General features: G+C 37.3%; 1 protein-coding gene across 1 annotated transcript in view; it reads left to right on the top strand.

The window, feature by feature from the left end:
* The window catches only part of LOC136866481 (armadillo repeat-containing protein 2), a 130,745-nt gene that overhangs the window by 50,078 nt on the left and 63,109 nt on the right, over nt 1–17,558 (top strand). Inside the window, exons 8-10 of the mRNA XM_067143525.2 lie at nt 2,167–2,363; nt 9,234–9,402; nt 10,600–10,752. Coding sequence (XP_066999626.2) covers nt 2,167–2,363; nt 9,234–9,402; nt 10,600–10,752 — 519 coding nt within the window. The remainder of the gene's footprint in view (nt 1–2,166; nt 2,364–9,233; nt 9,403–10,599; nt 10,753–17,558) is intronic.

The following is a 17,558-nucleotide window of genomic DNA, read 5'->3' as shown; positions in this document are numbered from 1 at the left end:
TAATAAAAGTCAGTATATAGAGTCGGGGTATAAGAAACTACAATCAAAGTTGTAAACAATTGTATTCACCCTGGATGAAATTGTAGTTTAGGGGAAGACGCCTACAATTTCATTTTTAAATACCTATGTTATTGGTCGTATTGAAACGTACTACATAACAGAAGTTATAGAAAATACAATTTCGACCATTTATGTTTTACCGTACCGACTATGATAAGAGTGGTATTTCAGAGTCGGAAGAAAACTAAATGTGAAGGCCTACAATATTGAATGAGCATAACATTGATCAACAATAACATTACATTGACCATTGTTTGTTGTGATGTTCTTTGTCTCTTATGCTGCCGCTCAACTCCGAGAGATGGGATTACTGCTGCGTACCAAGTATAACAGCCTGACTTAATATTGGCGGGAAATAGCTAGGGAGTTAAAAACTTCCTTCTTTAGAATGTCGTTCCTCTGGTTCATACATTTTCTAATACTGTACTGCTGGCATGTAACACACTGGTTCATCATAGTATTCCAGCTATTCGATCTCTACTCTGTTGCGCTGTTTTGAATGAGCAGTGTGCACACTTAAGGCAGAGGCTCGCTTAGTAGTAGTAGTAGTAGTAGTAGTAGTAGTAGTAGTAGTAGTAGTAGTAGTAGTAGTAGTAGTAGTAGTAGCAGCAGCAGTAGTATGACCTGGTCTAGAATTACAATTTAGGCATATTCCAAATTAGAGCACCACAATTCAACAAATAACTCAAAATTCAACTCTGAAAAGAGCTGTTTCTTAAAAAGAGCTTATTCCTCTTCACTTTTATTAAATTCTACCTTCATTTTATTCAAAATTAGCAGTGAAGAGGGGGTTTCTCCTCTGGCTTGGAGGAAAAATTTGCCTCCAAAGCAGATAGATTTTTCCATCGCCAGTGAAGTGAATTGAGATTTTCCGACTCATCGGGTACTCCTAGGAAACAGATTAGTAAAAGGGTGTAGTTTTTGCCCTGGGACTCTCCACTATTCGATACCCCCACCCCCCTCTCCGAAAAAGTCTAAGAGTGTTAACGGATCACGGCTATCTGTGGCCTGGTCATTCCAGCTCTGGAACTTTGGACTGTTAGATCGGCAGCGTAGTACTGTTCGTTAAAAGTGAGAAAATGTGTGGTTCTTCATTTGATCGAGTATTTCATGTGAAATCATTGCTTTAACTCGCGCCATTCCTACTGACGTCATTGTAATGACCTATGTTCATTTCAGTTGGGAAAACTACTAAGACAGTCTTTCTGAGGATGTAGGTCTTATGGCAATGATGGGACAGGAATGGTCTGGGAATAGGAAGGAAGCGGCCATGGCCTTAATTAAGGTACAGCCCCAGCATTTTCCTGGTGTGAAAATGGAAAACCACAGAAAACAATCTTCAGGGCTGCCAACAGTGGGGTTCGAACCCACTGTCTCCCGGAGGTGAGCTCACAGCTGCGCGCCCCTGACTGCACGGCCAACTCGCCCGGTGAGGATGTAAAAAGGCAGGTGGAGAGTGAGTGTCTGCCATTATAATGAAATTCCCCAACCTGATTGTGACTGATGGTAGGCAAGCGGGCCTACCATTACAATGAAAATTTCCTAACACAGTCTTCATATGAGAAAAGATGTTTGGTGATTTCTCCGTTGCGTTTCTAGGGTAACGTTAAGAGCTATGCAATTTAATACAGTCTTGCTCTCAACGTGTACACTACCTAACCTGCAATTCTGTGTACATTGTAGAATTCCATAGCGAAGCATGGGTACATCAGCTAGTATAAACATAAAGGAGGCTTTACACCTAGATTATAGTCCAAAAATAGAATTTTTTAAAGTGGTGAATATTATAAATACTAACCATTTAAACCTACATGTTTGTGTGGCATAACTGTGAGGTTACATGAGAGAAATAGGAATGCTGAGTATTACTCTCACTGTGTTTAAATGGACATTGATTAATTCATTTTATTACAATGGATGTTCCTAACATTCCTAATTGTACTTTAAGAACTTTCATTTGAATTTAAAAAAAAATATATATATTATCAGTCCAGTAGTGTACTAGTAGCCATTAGAGATCTGTTTTAAAGCAAATTACATTTATTATTGCTAGGGAACACATGCAATTACTGCAGATTTACTGTATTCCATACACTTATTTTTCAGCGAGCAGAAGGTTCCCGTATCCCAGAACAGACAAGCCATGCCTTGTTCCAGTTGACAGGAGCTTTGCGTAATGTTGCTGGTGAGGAAGAGATGTTCCCTCAATTCGTATCTACTGGGGCAGTCACTGAGCTGTGCCGTGCAATGGAGCTCTTCTCTTCTGACTTAGATGTTATCAGCAATGTCTCCCGAACGTTAAGGTAATAAAAATTATTTATCTGTTTCTTTGTTAGATCCCAGAGCAAGTATAATGAAAATGATTTATGGCTGTTCTCAAACCAGTGCTTGTGAGTACCATAGTACTCTTTGAATAACATTTGGCACTCTTGTTGTATGACTAAAAAAGTGCTTTTGAGCACAAACACACCTGAGGTTCTGTTTTTAATTCAGACTTTGTTGTATAAACCTGAATAACAGCATTTCTAATCCATCCATTATAATACTTTAGCAGAAAGGAGAATTCATAGCCATTTGGAAAGCAGAAGATACCAAAATATTCCAAATACTGCAGAGCATTTCTCTCAAATATTTGGATATGTTTAGAATGATATACCAGTGCAAGAAAGATCATTTATGAAATACCTTTAAGAGCAAAGCCTGATCACGATCACATTAACTGATTCACCTCTGTAAGACTGTTTACATATAGCTACAATATCTTCTCCCTACATATCACTGAAGTTCTGGCTGATATTCAAGCTTAAGAATATCACTAACTTGCTGAATGTTTCAATTTTTGTTTATTTATTTATCTATGTGTCCATCTATCTGTCTATCCATCCATTTATCCATCTATCTATCTATCTATCTATCTATCTATCTATCTATCCATTTATTTTCTTCTTCTTTCATTTTGGCCGACTATGGACCACGTTAATTCGCATTCAGCTTCATCTGTTTCTGGGCTTTAATCCTCGTCCAGTTCTCCTTCATCCTTTCACTCCGCAATCTCCTTCTTTCTTCTGTCCATGGTGCTTGGGTACTGGATCTAACTTTTTCTTGAAACCTTTTGGTGGCCTTGATACTTGTAAGCATCCCTGTTGCTGATTTCCGTTCCTTGTATTCCCATTTCTTCCAGGTCCCTCTTCACCTCCTGGTACCAGCGCACTGTAATTTTCTTGATCTCAAAAAATCTTATTATCTGATTGGTCAATCTTCCCAGGTTCATTCTGTAGATATGTCTGAAAAACATGGCTCTCTTCTTCAAGATGGTATCAGAGATCTTTTCCATCTTGAGATATAACTCTTGGTTTTCTTTCTTTCTGTATGATCCATCCTCTGTTCTTTGCGGTCCCGGTATCTTCCTCAGAATCTTTCTCTCCACTAGTTCCAACTTCTTAACCAACCCTATTTCAGGTTTAAACTTTCAGCTACATATAAAGCCTCCAGGCAGATCACTGTCTGGCAGTGTCTGAGTTTTGTATTGATAGAGAAATTCTTCTTGTTGTAAGTGTTCATAGTTAGTTTATATGTCAAGTTCATCTTGTTGATTCTCAATAACAGTGCCTCCCTTTCTGACAGGTTGTTGTCTATCTACTCCCCACGATATTTGAATTTATCCCCTTTCTGAATCCTTTCTCTCTCAACTGTCATCCATCTGGGTGCTGTTTTGATGTTGGTCATGTATTGTGTCTTCTCAAATGAGATCTGTAGACCTGCTTTACTTGCTTCTTCCTGGAGTTGGGCAATTTGGTTCTGTGCCTCCTCTATTGACTCTTGACAGAACCACAATGTTATCTGCAAAGGCTAAACAGTGAACTCCAATTCCTTTGTTCTTGCATCCCGTTCATATACCACCTATTCCTTGCAATTTACGGTGCCACTCTCTAATCACTTTGTCAAGAAGACAATTGAATAGAAGGGGAGATAGTCCATCTTCCTGTTCAACTCCTGTTTGAATCCCAAAAGATTTTTATATTATTAATTCTAAATTATTATTCTGATTTTTGGCCTTGATGGTTTATCCAAGCTTGGTGTCTTCTCTCAATTACCTAGTCGCATTGTTCATTCCAACATTCGTGTTTCTTCCTGGGATTCATTGGAGCTAACTCTTTTGCTATTGATTTTAATTTGGTGGTCAGTTCTTCTAGAGATTTGGCGTTGATAGAGCCTTCCCCTGTTTTCTTGTAGCACTCCATATTTTTTATTAATGTAATTAGGTTGAATTTTCTCCTATTTTTATTTGGAGGTTTTTCTTTGCCACTGGGATTAAATTTTATTTTGATCTTGATAACGTAATGGCCTGACCCTGAGTCTATTCCCCTTAGGACTTTGACGTTGTGGATTTCTCGATAGTAATCCTTATCCATGCAGACATGGTCTAGCTGTCATTTGCCTTTATTGAAGTCAGAATATTCCCAGTTTTTTTTTAATTTGTGGGGTTTCCTTTTAAGGCATGTTAATTTTGAGAGAAGGTTGTGGTTTCTGCAAATTTCAGTCAATTTTTTGACCATTTGAATTTGTTTGTATATGTGCTGGCCATTTTCCAATGATATCTCGGTATCTTTTTTCTTGTCCCAGCTTTGCATTAAAATCACCAAGGATAATTTAATGTTTGATGGAGAGATATTGATCAATATTTGATTGAGGAGATCCCAATTTTTTTGTTTCTTATCTGTCCTTTAGTGTGTTATTATTTTTGATTGGTGGGAGCATGTTGATGCAAGTGTAATGGACTAGTATAACTTGGAAACAATATTTTTAACCCATGGGTAAATAATGGAAATAACAAGCTTGATTATTATTATTATTATTATTATTATTATTATTATTATTATTATTATTATTATTATTATTATTATTATTATTATTATTATTATTATTATTATTATTATTATTATTATTATTATTATTATTATTATTATTATTATTATTATTATTATTATTATTATTATTATTATTATTATTATTATTATTTATGTAGTTACTGTATGTACAAACTTGGTTTGGTATAAATTATGATCATATTATTTGTGAGGTTATGTCATGAAACATCTGCTGTATGTATATTAATATGAGTTTATTTAATGTAAGAACACATAATTAATAGCATATAAATTATTACGTGTATATATGATGTATAATTCAATGCAACGTTGTGCAACACACTGTAATAAGTCCAGAACAATGCCATGTGCAACTGGAATTGTATAGAAAATTCCTTACATTGTAAATAGGCTATTGGAAAGACTCAAATTATGAGAAAACATGTTGTGTCATATTCTTCTAGAAGCCTGGCCAGGCACCAATATAAGGAGGCAGTCTTGGGAGTTGAGTGGAATTGTTTTAACAAGAGTTGTGAGTGCAAGTCTTTGATCGAGTATGTGATCGTGTTGTTATTGGTAGTATGTTGACATGCTATTATGGCAGTCTTCAATTTCTTTGTAGTAGTATTTTGTTTCAAGCTGGCATTTATTAGTGCGTGTGTGTGTAATGTGTAAATAACTTGTGAATAAAACAGTGTACACAATTGACAGCATTTTGTGTGCGTCTTTGTGGCTACATCATTGGCGACCGTGACAAGGACTGAAGAATAAATTTTGGAATTTGGGTGTAAGTGTATCAGAACAAAATGTAAGTGATACTAAGGATATGTCTGTACAACAACTTGCAAAGAGAAATCTTCCAATGAATGGCAAGAAGAAATCACTGAAGACAGTTTTAACCAGACAAACATCTCAAGTGTACATGGATGTTTACAAAGTAGAACAGGGCCTAAAATAAAAAATTTCAACAATAGATGGTAAAAGTTTGCAGATGAATTCCCGGATTAGTGACGTCACCAATCAGTTAACCCAGCAGATATCGGACATCAGGTCAAAACTGGGACAGATGGAGCAGATCAATAGGAGGGTAAACCAGCTGGGAAGGTACATCTCGAACCTCAAAGAGGACGTGGAAACCCAGGTTTCCAGCATAAAACAACAGGTTGAGGGGAGAATTTCGACCATCGAATGTATGTGACATACATTTCACCTGGCACGTGTTTCGTCTCAAACTTAGATTCTCAAGTTTTTCACTCCCCTCTTGACTATTCGTGATGGTGACTCTACAGAGACAGACTGTCAATTCTGAATTTTTAACACAGTGATTTCATCCTATTTCCTAATTGTATCACGCTGAAAAATTTTTAGACTAAGAGGTCCACTACCTCACTATATACACTTATTGTTTGTTTCCATCTTATCTCATTTGTTTTCATTTTTTCCTTCATAGGTTTTAACACACCTTTTTACTTCAATTATGTAAAAATGTTAATTTTTTTCACTGAAGATATCTCAAATGAGTTGATTATTACTCCATTTAATGATCAAAATGTGTATATGTTGAATTGTTTATTTCTGTCATGTCTCTTTTGTTTTTCTTTTGTTCCTTTATCATGTTTTTAACACATTTTTGGTTTCTATTATGTAAATAACTTTAACCCCCTTTTTTCACTGAAGTTGGCTCAAATGAGTTGAAACATATTTGACTTTTATTGTATTGTATTGAATAGGACACATTAAATTTTCCTTTGTAAAGTAAAAACCGTCAATACAGAATGATTCTAACATCTTGTAATGAACTTGATATGGGAGTAATCAAAGAATTGCAAGAACAAGACAAGCCCTGTATAACCATGATGCAGTGGATTAGGAAACAGAACACCGATTGTTGACTCGTCCCGAGGGAATTCATGATGTGCTATAAGAACTTCCGGGTTGACGGAGGACTCTTGACACGCCTGCTGTATTAGTGATCCCTAGACAGCACATGACGGACATCCTCGAGAAGTTCCATGACAGAACTGAAGCCAGATATCCAGGAAGTGAAGAGACATATCAGTCTATCCGACAAAGATTCTTCTGCGTCAACATGTGGAAAGACATCCTTGATTATGTGAAAGGGTGCTACATCTGCGCCTGCACCAAGGGGAGCAACAGAAAGGCAGATTCCAGTCAGCGAGGAAGACGGCCGTAACACGCTTGGGAGGTCATAGCCCTGGACTTGATGGGTCCTTACCCTAGTGTGTAAATCCCTGAATTTGAGTATCGGTTGTGTGTTAAATTTACTGTATGGGAGTTAAAGAATATATTTCTGTTTGTATTACAGGTTTTAAATGCAATATTGATGCCGTGTTTCTTAATTGGGTTGATCTGATATAGAACCGGACTTGTGAAGGTAAAAGCAGCAAAGCTGGTTTTTTTTTTTTTTTTTTAGGTCTTTCAGGGGTTAAATTAGTTACAATTTTGATCTTGATTTTGTTTATAATTTTATTAACCATGTCTGATTTGTAGCCATTAAGTTTAGCCAGTTCTTTAATGTAGTGTAGTTCTTTTTTTGGCTGTCGTTTGAAAGAGGAATTCTGAATGCTGTATGAATCAAGCTGTAAAAGGTTGCTAACTTGTGAGAATGTGGGTGTAAAGATTCTTTTCTTATAGTCAAAGGAACACAGATGGGTTTTCTATACATTTGAAATGTGAATTTATTACTGGCTCTGTTTATGGTTACGTCTAGGAAATTCAAAGAGTTGTCGATTTCATCTTCCTTTGTGAAGGTAATGTTGCTATTGAGTCCATTAAGGAACGTTAAAATGTAATCGCTGTTGTTTTGCTGTTTATCAATGATGGCAAAGGTGTCACCCACATATCTCATCCATAGGTGAAGTCCATTGATTTTATTTATTATTTTATTAGCCTCTAGATTATCCATAAAAATATTGGCTAACATGCCCGAAACGGGATTGCCCATTGCCAGTCCCTTTTGATGATAAATTTTGTTATTAAAGGTGAAATAGTTATTGTTCAAAACAAAGCTCAATAATTTAATGAAGTCTTATTTCAAATTTGCTTAAACTACTGTGTATGGAAAGTTTGTTTTTATAATATTTATAGTATCATTTATAGGGATACTTGAGTACATATTGGTGATGTTGTATGAGACCATTATGTGGTTCGGTTGTAGCTTAAATTGTGTTAATTTTTCAGAGAAATCAATTGAATTTCTTATGTATGCTTCATTATTGAATTTAAAATGTTTGCTAAGAAAGTAATGTAAAAATCTTGAAACTCTATAAGTAGGACTGTTCCTGCTGTTTATCACAGGGTGCAGAGGTACCTCTTTTTTATGGATTTTAGGTAATGCCTTTGCGGTTGGTAGTTTAGGATTCATAATAGTAAGTCTCTGATGTTCTTGCTCTTGCAGAAGAAAGGACGAATTTTTCAACAAAATCTTTAAATTTCATTCAATTTTTGGTGTGGGGTCTTAACTTACTATACAGTAGTGTAGGTATTATCAGAAAAGAAATTTTCTGTTTTATTGACATAGTCAACCTTGTTTAATAAAACGGTGGTGGATCCTTTATTGGCTTTCATAATGATTATATCATTGTTCTTAATTTTTGTTTTTTTGAGACCTGGTTGTGAATTAGTTTTCAGTTCATTGACTAAAGAGGGAGGTTTCTTTTTAATTTCATATCTAACATCATTACGTTTGTCGGTAGAGAGTTTAATAATGTTAGCCTCGATTTCAGCAGCTGTGGTAATTAGGTCATCTGCTTTGTTGAGATTCGGCCAATTAAATTTCATCCCCTTGTTAAGAAGTTCGAATTCTTTGTCTGAAAAACAAGTGTTTGATAAGTTTATAGTTGTAGGGGTATTGCCTAGTTGTGAGGTATGTGTGTTCATTTTTTTGAAAGGTTTGGCTGATTCCTGTTTAGTGTCTTTTAAAGTAGCTAGTTTTTTGTCTAGTATTTCTTGTTTTTTTATTTGCAACATCTGACACTTTGTTATTCACAAATTTTAGATATGAATCCCATTCTAATGGGGGCATACTTTGGGCGACTTCTAGATGAGTCTTATATAGTTGTAAGTTCAAGAGTGATTTCTTTTCCATCATACAAAGTGACCTGCTATGATACCAAGGAAGGTTCAAAGTGACTTCGACCTACCTTCATATATGACAGCGCAAAGATGTTTTCCTATTTTTAGCATGTTCTCCAACTTCAAGAAACACCTTTTATAGTATCATGATAATTTAAATAATTTGGTTTTTGTAGTAAATATGTTTTTAGATTGTATTATTTATTTCAGTATCATCTCCACGCATGATGATTGTAGCAGTGCTATTGTAGATTATGAGAACAGTTTCAAACTGTTTGTAAAGCTCTTCCAGAAATATCCTGGTCGTCAAGACATCATTGTGAGACTGGGCTATGCATTGGGTAACCTCATGGCAAAGAGTGATATAGCTCGGATGAAGGTGAGTACAACTTACCTTAGTAGAATTGAATACATTGTTCCTTTGTACATTTGTGTTTATTCTCTCATATTAAACATACTCAAAGGTCACCTTCAACATAATATATACAAAATACAATAGATGCCATTTGGGACTTATTCTTCAGTTTCAGCTTCTTTGCATAACACCTTTTTCCTCTCTGGTTCCGTGGCTAACTGGTTAGCATGCTGGCCTTTGGTCCAAGGAGTTCTGGGTTCTATCCCTGGCTGAGTCGGGGATTTAAAAATTCATTGTTTATTTCCTCTGGCTTGGGTCTGGATGTTCATGTCACTTTCAATATTAGTATTCATCCTAGGTAGCGCCCCATACACACAGATGTGCCAGTCGCCAGTGAGTGTCAACTGGAAAGACCTGCGTCAAACCTATTTGGAGACCGCAGGCCATTTATTACTTGTTTGTTAAATTACAATTGAACCCAATATTGTCAAGACAATGGCAATCTAATGGCCTTGACCCTGGATCAGACCAATATTTGATTGAATGAGAATTAGTGAAGTAAAGTAACTCCAAACTACATAGAAGTAGCATTGAGAAAGCTCTAACTTTTAAAAATGACTTGGCTAACACAGCAAGGAAAATACTGCACAGTTCAGACCAAGTCTCATCTCAATTCTGTTTTTCTTTGGCTTTCTTAACCTGCTTTTTACTGCTCTTTGGTTTTATTCTTTAGGGATCTTCCTCCCCTTCTTTTATTAATCTGATGATCTTGCTATTTTAATTTCCTAACTCACAGTTGAAAAAGAAAATTAGATGTATGTACAAATATGATGGCAAGAAATTCTTCTTTAAATATAATAGTGCACAGTGAACTATTGGGCAACAAATGAGGGTGACTTCTCATCAATGGAACAACAGTTAATTAGATTAAAAAATGTTCGCTCTGTTAGAATAGTCTTGGTTGGTCATGGTTCATTTCCAAGGAAACTGAGCAAAGTCTTTGCAAAATGTAAAGTTTTCCCAAAGTTTATCATGTTTCACGTGATGTAAAGCCAAAACAAAATAATGTCTGTTATTTTGGTCTGTGAAAGCCTCAATATAAATATTAAAGAAGATTAATTTGCTTTTAGAATATTTGAAGAGTCAATAGTGTGTTCCCAATATGTTTAAAACTCTAAGAAACCTCGGTAGAAACGGCTAATGATTTTGACTTTGTTGCAGTTCTATGAAGAAGAAGGTGCTATCAGTTCCATGCTGAATCTACTCACTATATATCTAGAGAAGGATCTGCAAATGCAAGGGTTGGAACCTTACAACCAGAGTTTAAATACAGATGCAGGCTCAAATGGTTCTGTCGAAGATGTCATTGTGAAGGTAATATTTTGATTTTATGTGTGTTTTGATTGAGCCTAATTCATGAAAATTTAATTCAGTAGAACCACATTTTTTACAGTAATACCCCTAATTTACATGAGTAAAATTAATGTAACATTGGTTCATTTTATGTACTAATTGTAAAAAGTAGGTTTATACAACATTTAGACCTGAGAGAACTAGATGAGCTCAGATACAGATTGATTACATTAAAAGAGGAATTCAATTAAGTATACAGTATACCATTGGTTTTTAACCCTAGATTACTAAACTCTTCTATGAAGTACGTTATCACTAAGCATTCGTCTACGAGACTACGGAAAAAAAACTTTCATAACTCTTACAATTACTTTATATAAAATTTAATAACTAACCCAGCACATAATACATTCTATGTACAGACAGATTTTTCCATTTTTCACAAACTCGTATCATTTCAACACTCAGCACACGTTGTTGATCGGTGGTCACCGCACATGGCTCGATTGCAAACAGTACAATAACACCGTGTCATTCTTCGTAGCTTTGAGGGACAAAATGCACATATTTTCTTTTTACCAAGTTGTTCTTGGTCTGGCCTGTGTACTATATGATTTTCATTCAGAATCTCGCAGATCATACCACGTAATGACCGCTGCAAAGTTGGTTGCGTAAGGCAGAGCTGGAGGTGAGGTCTAATCAGGTCACCGCTTAACTGTTGCGTGAGTGCCCTTCTCGAAATAGGTTTTTCTCCCTTTTGGAGGATGTTGTGGCAAAACAGAACATATCCATTCACTAAGAACATATTGATCATAGTGAAGAATACACACCGAGGCCAGCGCTGGGTCTTTCTACTGCAGTTCATGCTGCAACACATTTGTACGAAAGAGTCTGTTGCACCTTTTGTTTCGTTATAAAATTTAATTGCTGCAGGTTTTCCACTGTTATCCCTTATTTCTATGTCCTCGTGAGTAGTGGATAGCAGAACAACGACTTTCCCCTGCTTTGGTTTGTACGAAACAAGAGTTTCTGGTCCATCAAAACAAAACATTGACGTGCCGATTTTTCGCTTCTTCACTTCAAGGAGCTCAGGAGGTATCTCACATTTATTTTTTCTAATTGTTCCTACAACTGTCAGAGAGTAAGGTGGTTGCAAAAGGTCTTCAGCCAGTGGGATGGAGGTAAACCAATTATCCATGGTTACATTCCTATTCGAACCATGGATGGTCACAGTCAGTTCTTTTACAAAATAATGAGCGAGAGGTTGACCAGACATATTCGTATTTTTTCTCAGATATGGCTTAGCATCAATCATATATTTAGTCCCAACGTCGTTCAACATAACAATCTTAATTCCATATTTTGTGGGTTTGTTGGGGATGTACATCCTGAAAGGACATCGTCCACGAAATCCAACGAGTTGTTCGTCAATGGTTGTGTAACTTCCTGGCTTGTATGAGTCTCGACAGTTTTTGATAAACTCATCCCATACTTCTCGAATGGCTGCAAACTTGTCACTCGCTCGTCTCTCTACCCTAGTAGATTTATCATCGAATCTAAGACACTTCAACAGAAAATCAAAACACTCACTTGACATTGTCGCCTTATTTCTGTAACCACAGAAATTTGGATCAAACATCTCTCTTGTAGGAAGATGGTTGGTTTTCATGGCCGCTGATTACACAAGTATACCATAAAGAGAGTTGATTTCTTCCCTGCTTGTTTGAGAAATTGTTGCACTAGCTGTAGCGTAGTTACAACTCTGAACTTGTATTTCCTCATTTGTGTGTTTACCAGTTTATCTAAAATGAAATCATTAAAGAATAAAGAAAATGACTCCATGGGTGTTGAAACATTTCTGGCTTCTCCTAAAGGGGTTTGCTTTATATGAATTATGTTCCTGGCGGGTGTCCGGGTATTACGGTTTCTCGATGGAAGTGCTGACCATTTGTGTTTATTTCTCCCTCGTAGATTGGTCTTATTAGGGACTACAACATTTGGATGCCTAGCACTGGAAACAATCGGGTTAGAATTGCTATTAGTTCAATCAGGGTCCTTATCAGAGTATGTTGGTTCAGGATCACGTCTTCTCTTTCTTCCTGGCTCGTCAGAATCATAGGAATCATCTAACTGTGGGTTATATTCTGGGTCAGATTCTCTGTCAGTTAATTCGATATCATCCTCTTCAAAGCCATCCTCCGGTTCACTGCACGTCTCTCCAGTTACTGCTGTGTTGTTGCCAGTGTCATCTACTTCTGTCAGAAGTTGTAGTATTGTGTGTGGGTCATCTATGATATTCTCTGCCATCTGAAATATATTTCAATTTTCTGGAGTGGATTCCCGATTTCAGCACACAATTACAGCTAATGCGAACGTAACAATGAAATTATGTATCCCGATGTTAATAATGAAAGTACTCATTGACACAGTGTGCAATAAGCTATTGTTTATTTTTAGAATATGCAGAATAAATAAATAAATAAATAAATAAATAAATAAATAAATAAATAAATAAATAAATAAATAAATAAATAAATAAATAAATAAATAAATAAATAAATAAATAAATAAATAAATAAATAAATAAATAAATGAATGAATGAATGAATGAATGAATGAATGAATGAATGAATGAATGAATGAATAAATAAATAAATAAATAAATGGAAGGATTAATAAATGAATGAATGAATGAATGAATGCTCCACTACGTATAAAATATAAAAGTAACGTTGTCACTAAGCATTCGTACCTCAGACGACGGGGTCCCCATAGAGATGGAATGAAGCAACGTACGGTGACACAGCTGTTCTCTACAAGGTCAGGACTCACACAAAGGAAGCTAGAGAGAAAGTGAAGCAAATACCTTTGCGGAGGGGGAAGGGGGAGCTACTAATATCCGCGCGCGTCGTCCGACAGACGAAAGCTTAGTAATCCAGGGTTAAAGATGGAGGAGATAGAGGTTATTGTGGCAATGTTAGTTTTATTGCATCCCTCTTATTATGTCACAGACTTACCAGGCACAATGACAACAATATTCTCTACATAACTTCATTCATTCAAAATGACCTAATCCATTAGGTGAATAATGGAATTATTAGATCTGATTTCTGATTTCTCTATTAACACCTGAATACATTAAAATTAAACAGTGATTGAAGTCTATATAGTGTTGCTGCTCTGTTATCTTTATATTATAATGTGATAAAACTTCACTCACTTCGCTCGCTACTCATAGGACCGTGCATGGAATCTGTTTTTTATAGTTTTATATCTTTAAGAAGTGTTGTGAAGAAACGTAAACATTTCAACAGAATTGAGCTGAACAGAAAAAGAAATGCCTGAAGATCGTCTGCCTCGATTTCTGGTTTTGACCAGGGTCATTGGACAGAGCTTTCTTCCAGAGAATCCCTTCTTGATTAGTAATGCTGTGGAAAGTCCTGCTGGTGAAGTGGATGGAGTGAGAAAATTGCAAGATGGTTGTATATTTATCAAGAAAACTATGCTCGAACAGAGTAGGAAGCTCTTGGAAGCCACTATGTTCAGGCCAGTGCCCGTTAAGATTGAAAAACACAAGTCACATAACTCCTGTAGAGGAGTTATCTTTCACAGAGACTTGATCAAAGGCATCGAATGACGACCTTATCCGAACTTGCTCATCAGGTGTTTCCGACGTTAAGCGTACAAGGCGTGTCCGTGACACTCTCTATGATACAGGCGCTCATTGTAACTTATGAGACAGAGACACTGCCCAAACATATTAAGGTGTCCAGTACACCCTAAATGTGAGATCGTACTTTCCTTCTCCCATGAGGTGCTATAACTGCCATTAGTTTGGCCACACTTCACCACACTGCTAGGGATCAGCAACATGTAGGGTATGTGGAAAGTAGTGTTGGTTGCTGAGTGTATAATTCGAAGCAGTGCAGCTATTCACCCAAATGTCTGAGTGAATTGAGTCATGGGAACAGCAAGCTCTTGGCACACGTTTCAGCTGACTCGTGGCAGACAGTGCTGAGTGGCTCACTCACAGATTAGTGAGACACAAAAAAAAAAAAAAAAAAAAAAAACATGCACGCACACACACACACACACAGTTCATTATCGGTACACTGGACATTGGCAGGGAGCCAAACTTCCCCTGCAACAAGACATACAGAGCCGTGGCATGCTGAAAGAATTGTACGCTATAGCAAACTTCCGCTCTCAGCTCATTTGAAAATAATACATTCACTGTCCTTTTTTTACAGGAAGGTTAAATTATAGTTATGAATCTTAATATTATAACTTAGTTGACATTCGTCAATTAATTCAACTCAGCTTTCGGTGGGGAAATTGGCCAGAATGTTCAAAATGTGCAGTTATGGTCGATGAAATGCTGGAGACTGTTGATGACCACATTTGTTCTACTACAACTGGAATTCTACCTGCTTCAGAGGAAACAGTTCCTTCCTCATCTGGTATCCTTGCCGGAAACAGGTCCCATGGTGGACCGACAAAATTGTAGCAGCCATATATGATCGCCGACGGATTTTTAAGCATTATCATTGAATCCTACGATGGTCAGTCATATCACATTTAAGCGTCTGTGCACTAAGGCCCATATTTTGATTTGAGGAAGTAAGGAAGCTACATTGGAAAAGCGCATTTCTCCCTATTAAGTGAGAAGCAGGGGCATACCATCTCTCCTTTGCCTGTATTGCTTTGTGTTCCTATAACATGTCTTTCACTGAGTAGGAATTTTGGAGTACACTCACGCTGTGGAGGGACTCAGCTCCTGGACTGGACAAAAGAAAATCCACAACCAAATGCTTAAACATTTCAGTGACCAACGTCTTACGGATATCCTCAACCTATTCAACAGAATATGGATTGAGGGAGTGTTTCCATCTCAGTGGCGTGAGAGAATTGTAATACTAATTCCCAAGCCAGGTAAAAATCCAAAGCTTTTGGACAGTTATAGGCCTATGTGCCTTACAAATGGTCTGTGTAATCTATCTGAAAGGATGGTGACCCGGCGACTTGTGTGGGCCTTGGAACATAGAGGTCTCTTGACTAACTACTAGTGTGGTTTTCGCTCTCATCAGTCTGCCATCAATCATCTGGTCAGACTGAAGAGCACCATTCAGGAGGCCTTTTTCTGGAAGGAACACCTAGTCACTATCTTTTTTGGCCTGGAGAAAGCTTACGACTCTAGGTCTACCTGGCGATATGAGATTATCTCCTTACTACACCAGTGGAGATTTCGGGGAAATTTGCCAATGTTTATTGAGAATTTCATATGTTCCTCTGGCTGTTTTGAATCCAAATAGGGGATGCATTTTCTTAATATTATATTCAAGAAAATAGAGTAGCACAGGAATCTGTACTGAGTGTCACACTGTTCGCAATCGCCTTCCAAGCTTTCAATGCATCTTTAGTACTCAATACCACCAGATGTACCAAAACCAAATGCCACACAGTCAGTTCGGTTTTGAACTGATAGCTTGTGTCATGAGTTAGACATGGCTATCGGTGGTTGTCTTGAGCAGACTTCTTGCAAGGTATCTCCGTGGTTAATTCCACGACTGCATATACAGCTAGATCTACACCGTAGACCCAAGGTGAACACGGATGCCTCCATTCATTGGAAGTATTTCCAGGACTTTGTTCACCAGTATCTGTCCATGAGACATATCTTCACAGATGTTCTAAGATCAGGGAAAATGTGGATTGCTCTTTTGTCACCAATAATGTAAGCATGAAGATCTTGCTTCCTAGTCCTGTAATGTGTATCCTGCAGAGTTTTCACCATTTTAGAAGCTCTGCAATTTGCACTGGGTGAAGAAAGAATCCACTTTCACATGCACACCTACTCGTTAAGTTCTCCGCAGTCTATTGACACCTGTTTCCTGCAACACCCACTTGTACATCAGATTCCTGACCTTCTAGCCAGGTTGTATGATGATGGCACCAGAATCACTTTTGCGTAGATTGCAGGAAATTAACTTGTGGATGAAACTGCTAAAGAAGCGGTACTTTTACTTCCTCAACCTGTAAATGTACCTGCTAGGGATATTTATTCTCAGCTATGTTAAAACATTGGCGTTCCAGGAACTGGTGTGGCTCGCTATCCAAACTCCCAACAATGTGAGAGCAATTAAGAAGACATCTACCATGCGGTGGTCCTCTTTCCGGCCTTCTTGGAGAGAAGCCTTAGTTTTGTGTAGGCTGAGGATAGGTTATGGCAGATATACTCACTCTTACCTCCTTAACCCATTCAAGTCTCAATAAATGGATTGTGGACTCAGATTTAATTTGCCCACCAGTAAAATGAAATGGCATATGGCTTTTAGTGCCGGGAGTGTCCGAGGACATGTTCGGCTCGCCAGGTGCAGGTCTTTTGACTTGACTCCCCTAGGTGACCTGCGCGTCGTGATGAGGATGAAATGATGATGAAGATGACACATACACCCAGTCCCTGTGCCAGAGAAATTAACCAATTAAGGTTAAAATTCCCGACCCTACCGGGAATCGAACCCAGGACCCCTGTGGCCAAAGGCCAGCACGCTAACCATTTAGCCATGGAGCCGGACTGCCCACCAGTAGTTCAAGTGTACTTGTCACACAAAAACATACATACAATTCTAACTAATGAAGATAATTTATTCAAATTTCACATTCATGGCATTGAATGTTATGGCTTACCCATTCTTCATTCCTTGAACAACTGCTGTCTGTGGTGCAAAAGTTTCATTTCAAATAATTTAAAAAATAATAGGTCTGTGTACTCTAAACACATCGCAAGTTCAGACGGTGGGAGGACTACATTTTTTGTAAGTATTTCT

This window comes from Anabrus simplex, chromosome 1 (genome assembly GCF_040414725.1).
Source record: "Anabrus simplex isolate iqAnaSimp1 chromosome 1, ASM4041472v1, whole genome shotgun sequence".
In the NCBI taxonomy this organism is placed as follows: domain Eukaryota; kingdom Metazoa; phylum Arthropoda; class Insecta; order Orthoptera; family Tettigoniidae; genus Anabrus; species Anabrus simplex.
Note: the sequence above shows the minus strand (reverse complement) of the source record. Positions and strands in the feature narration are given on the sequence as shown.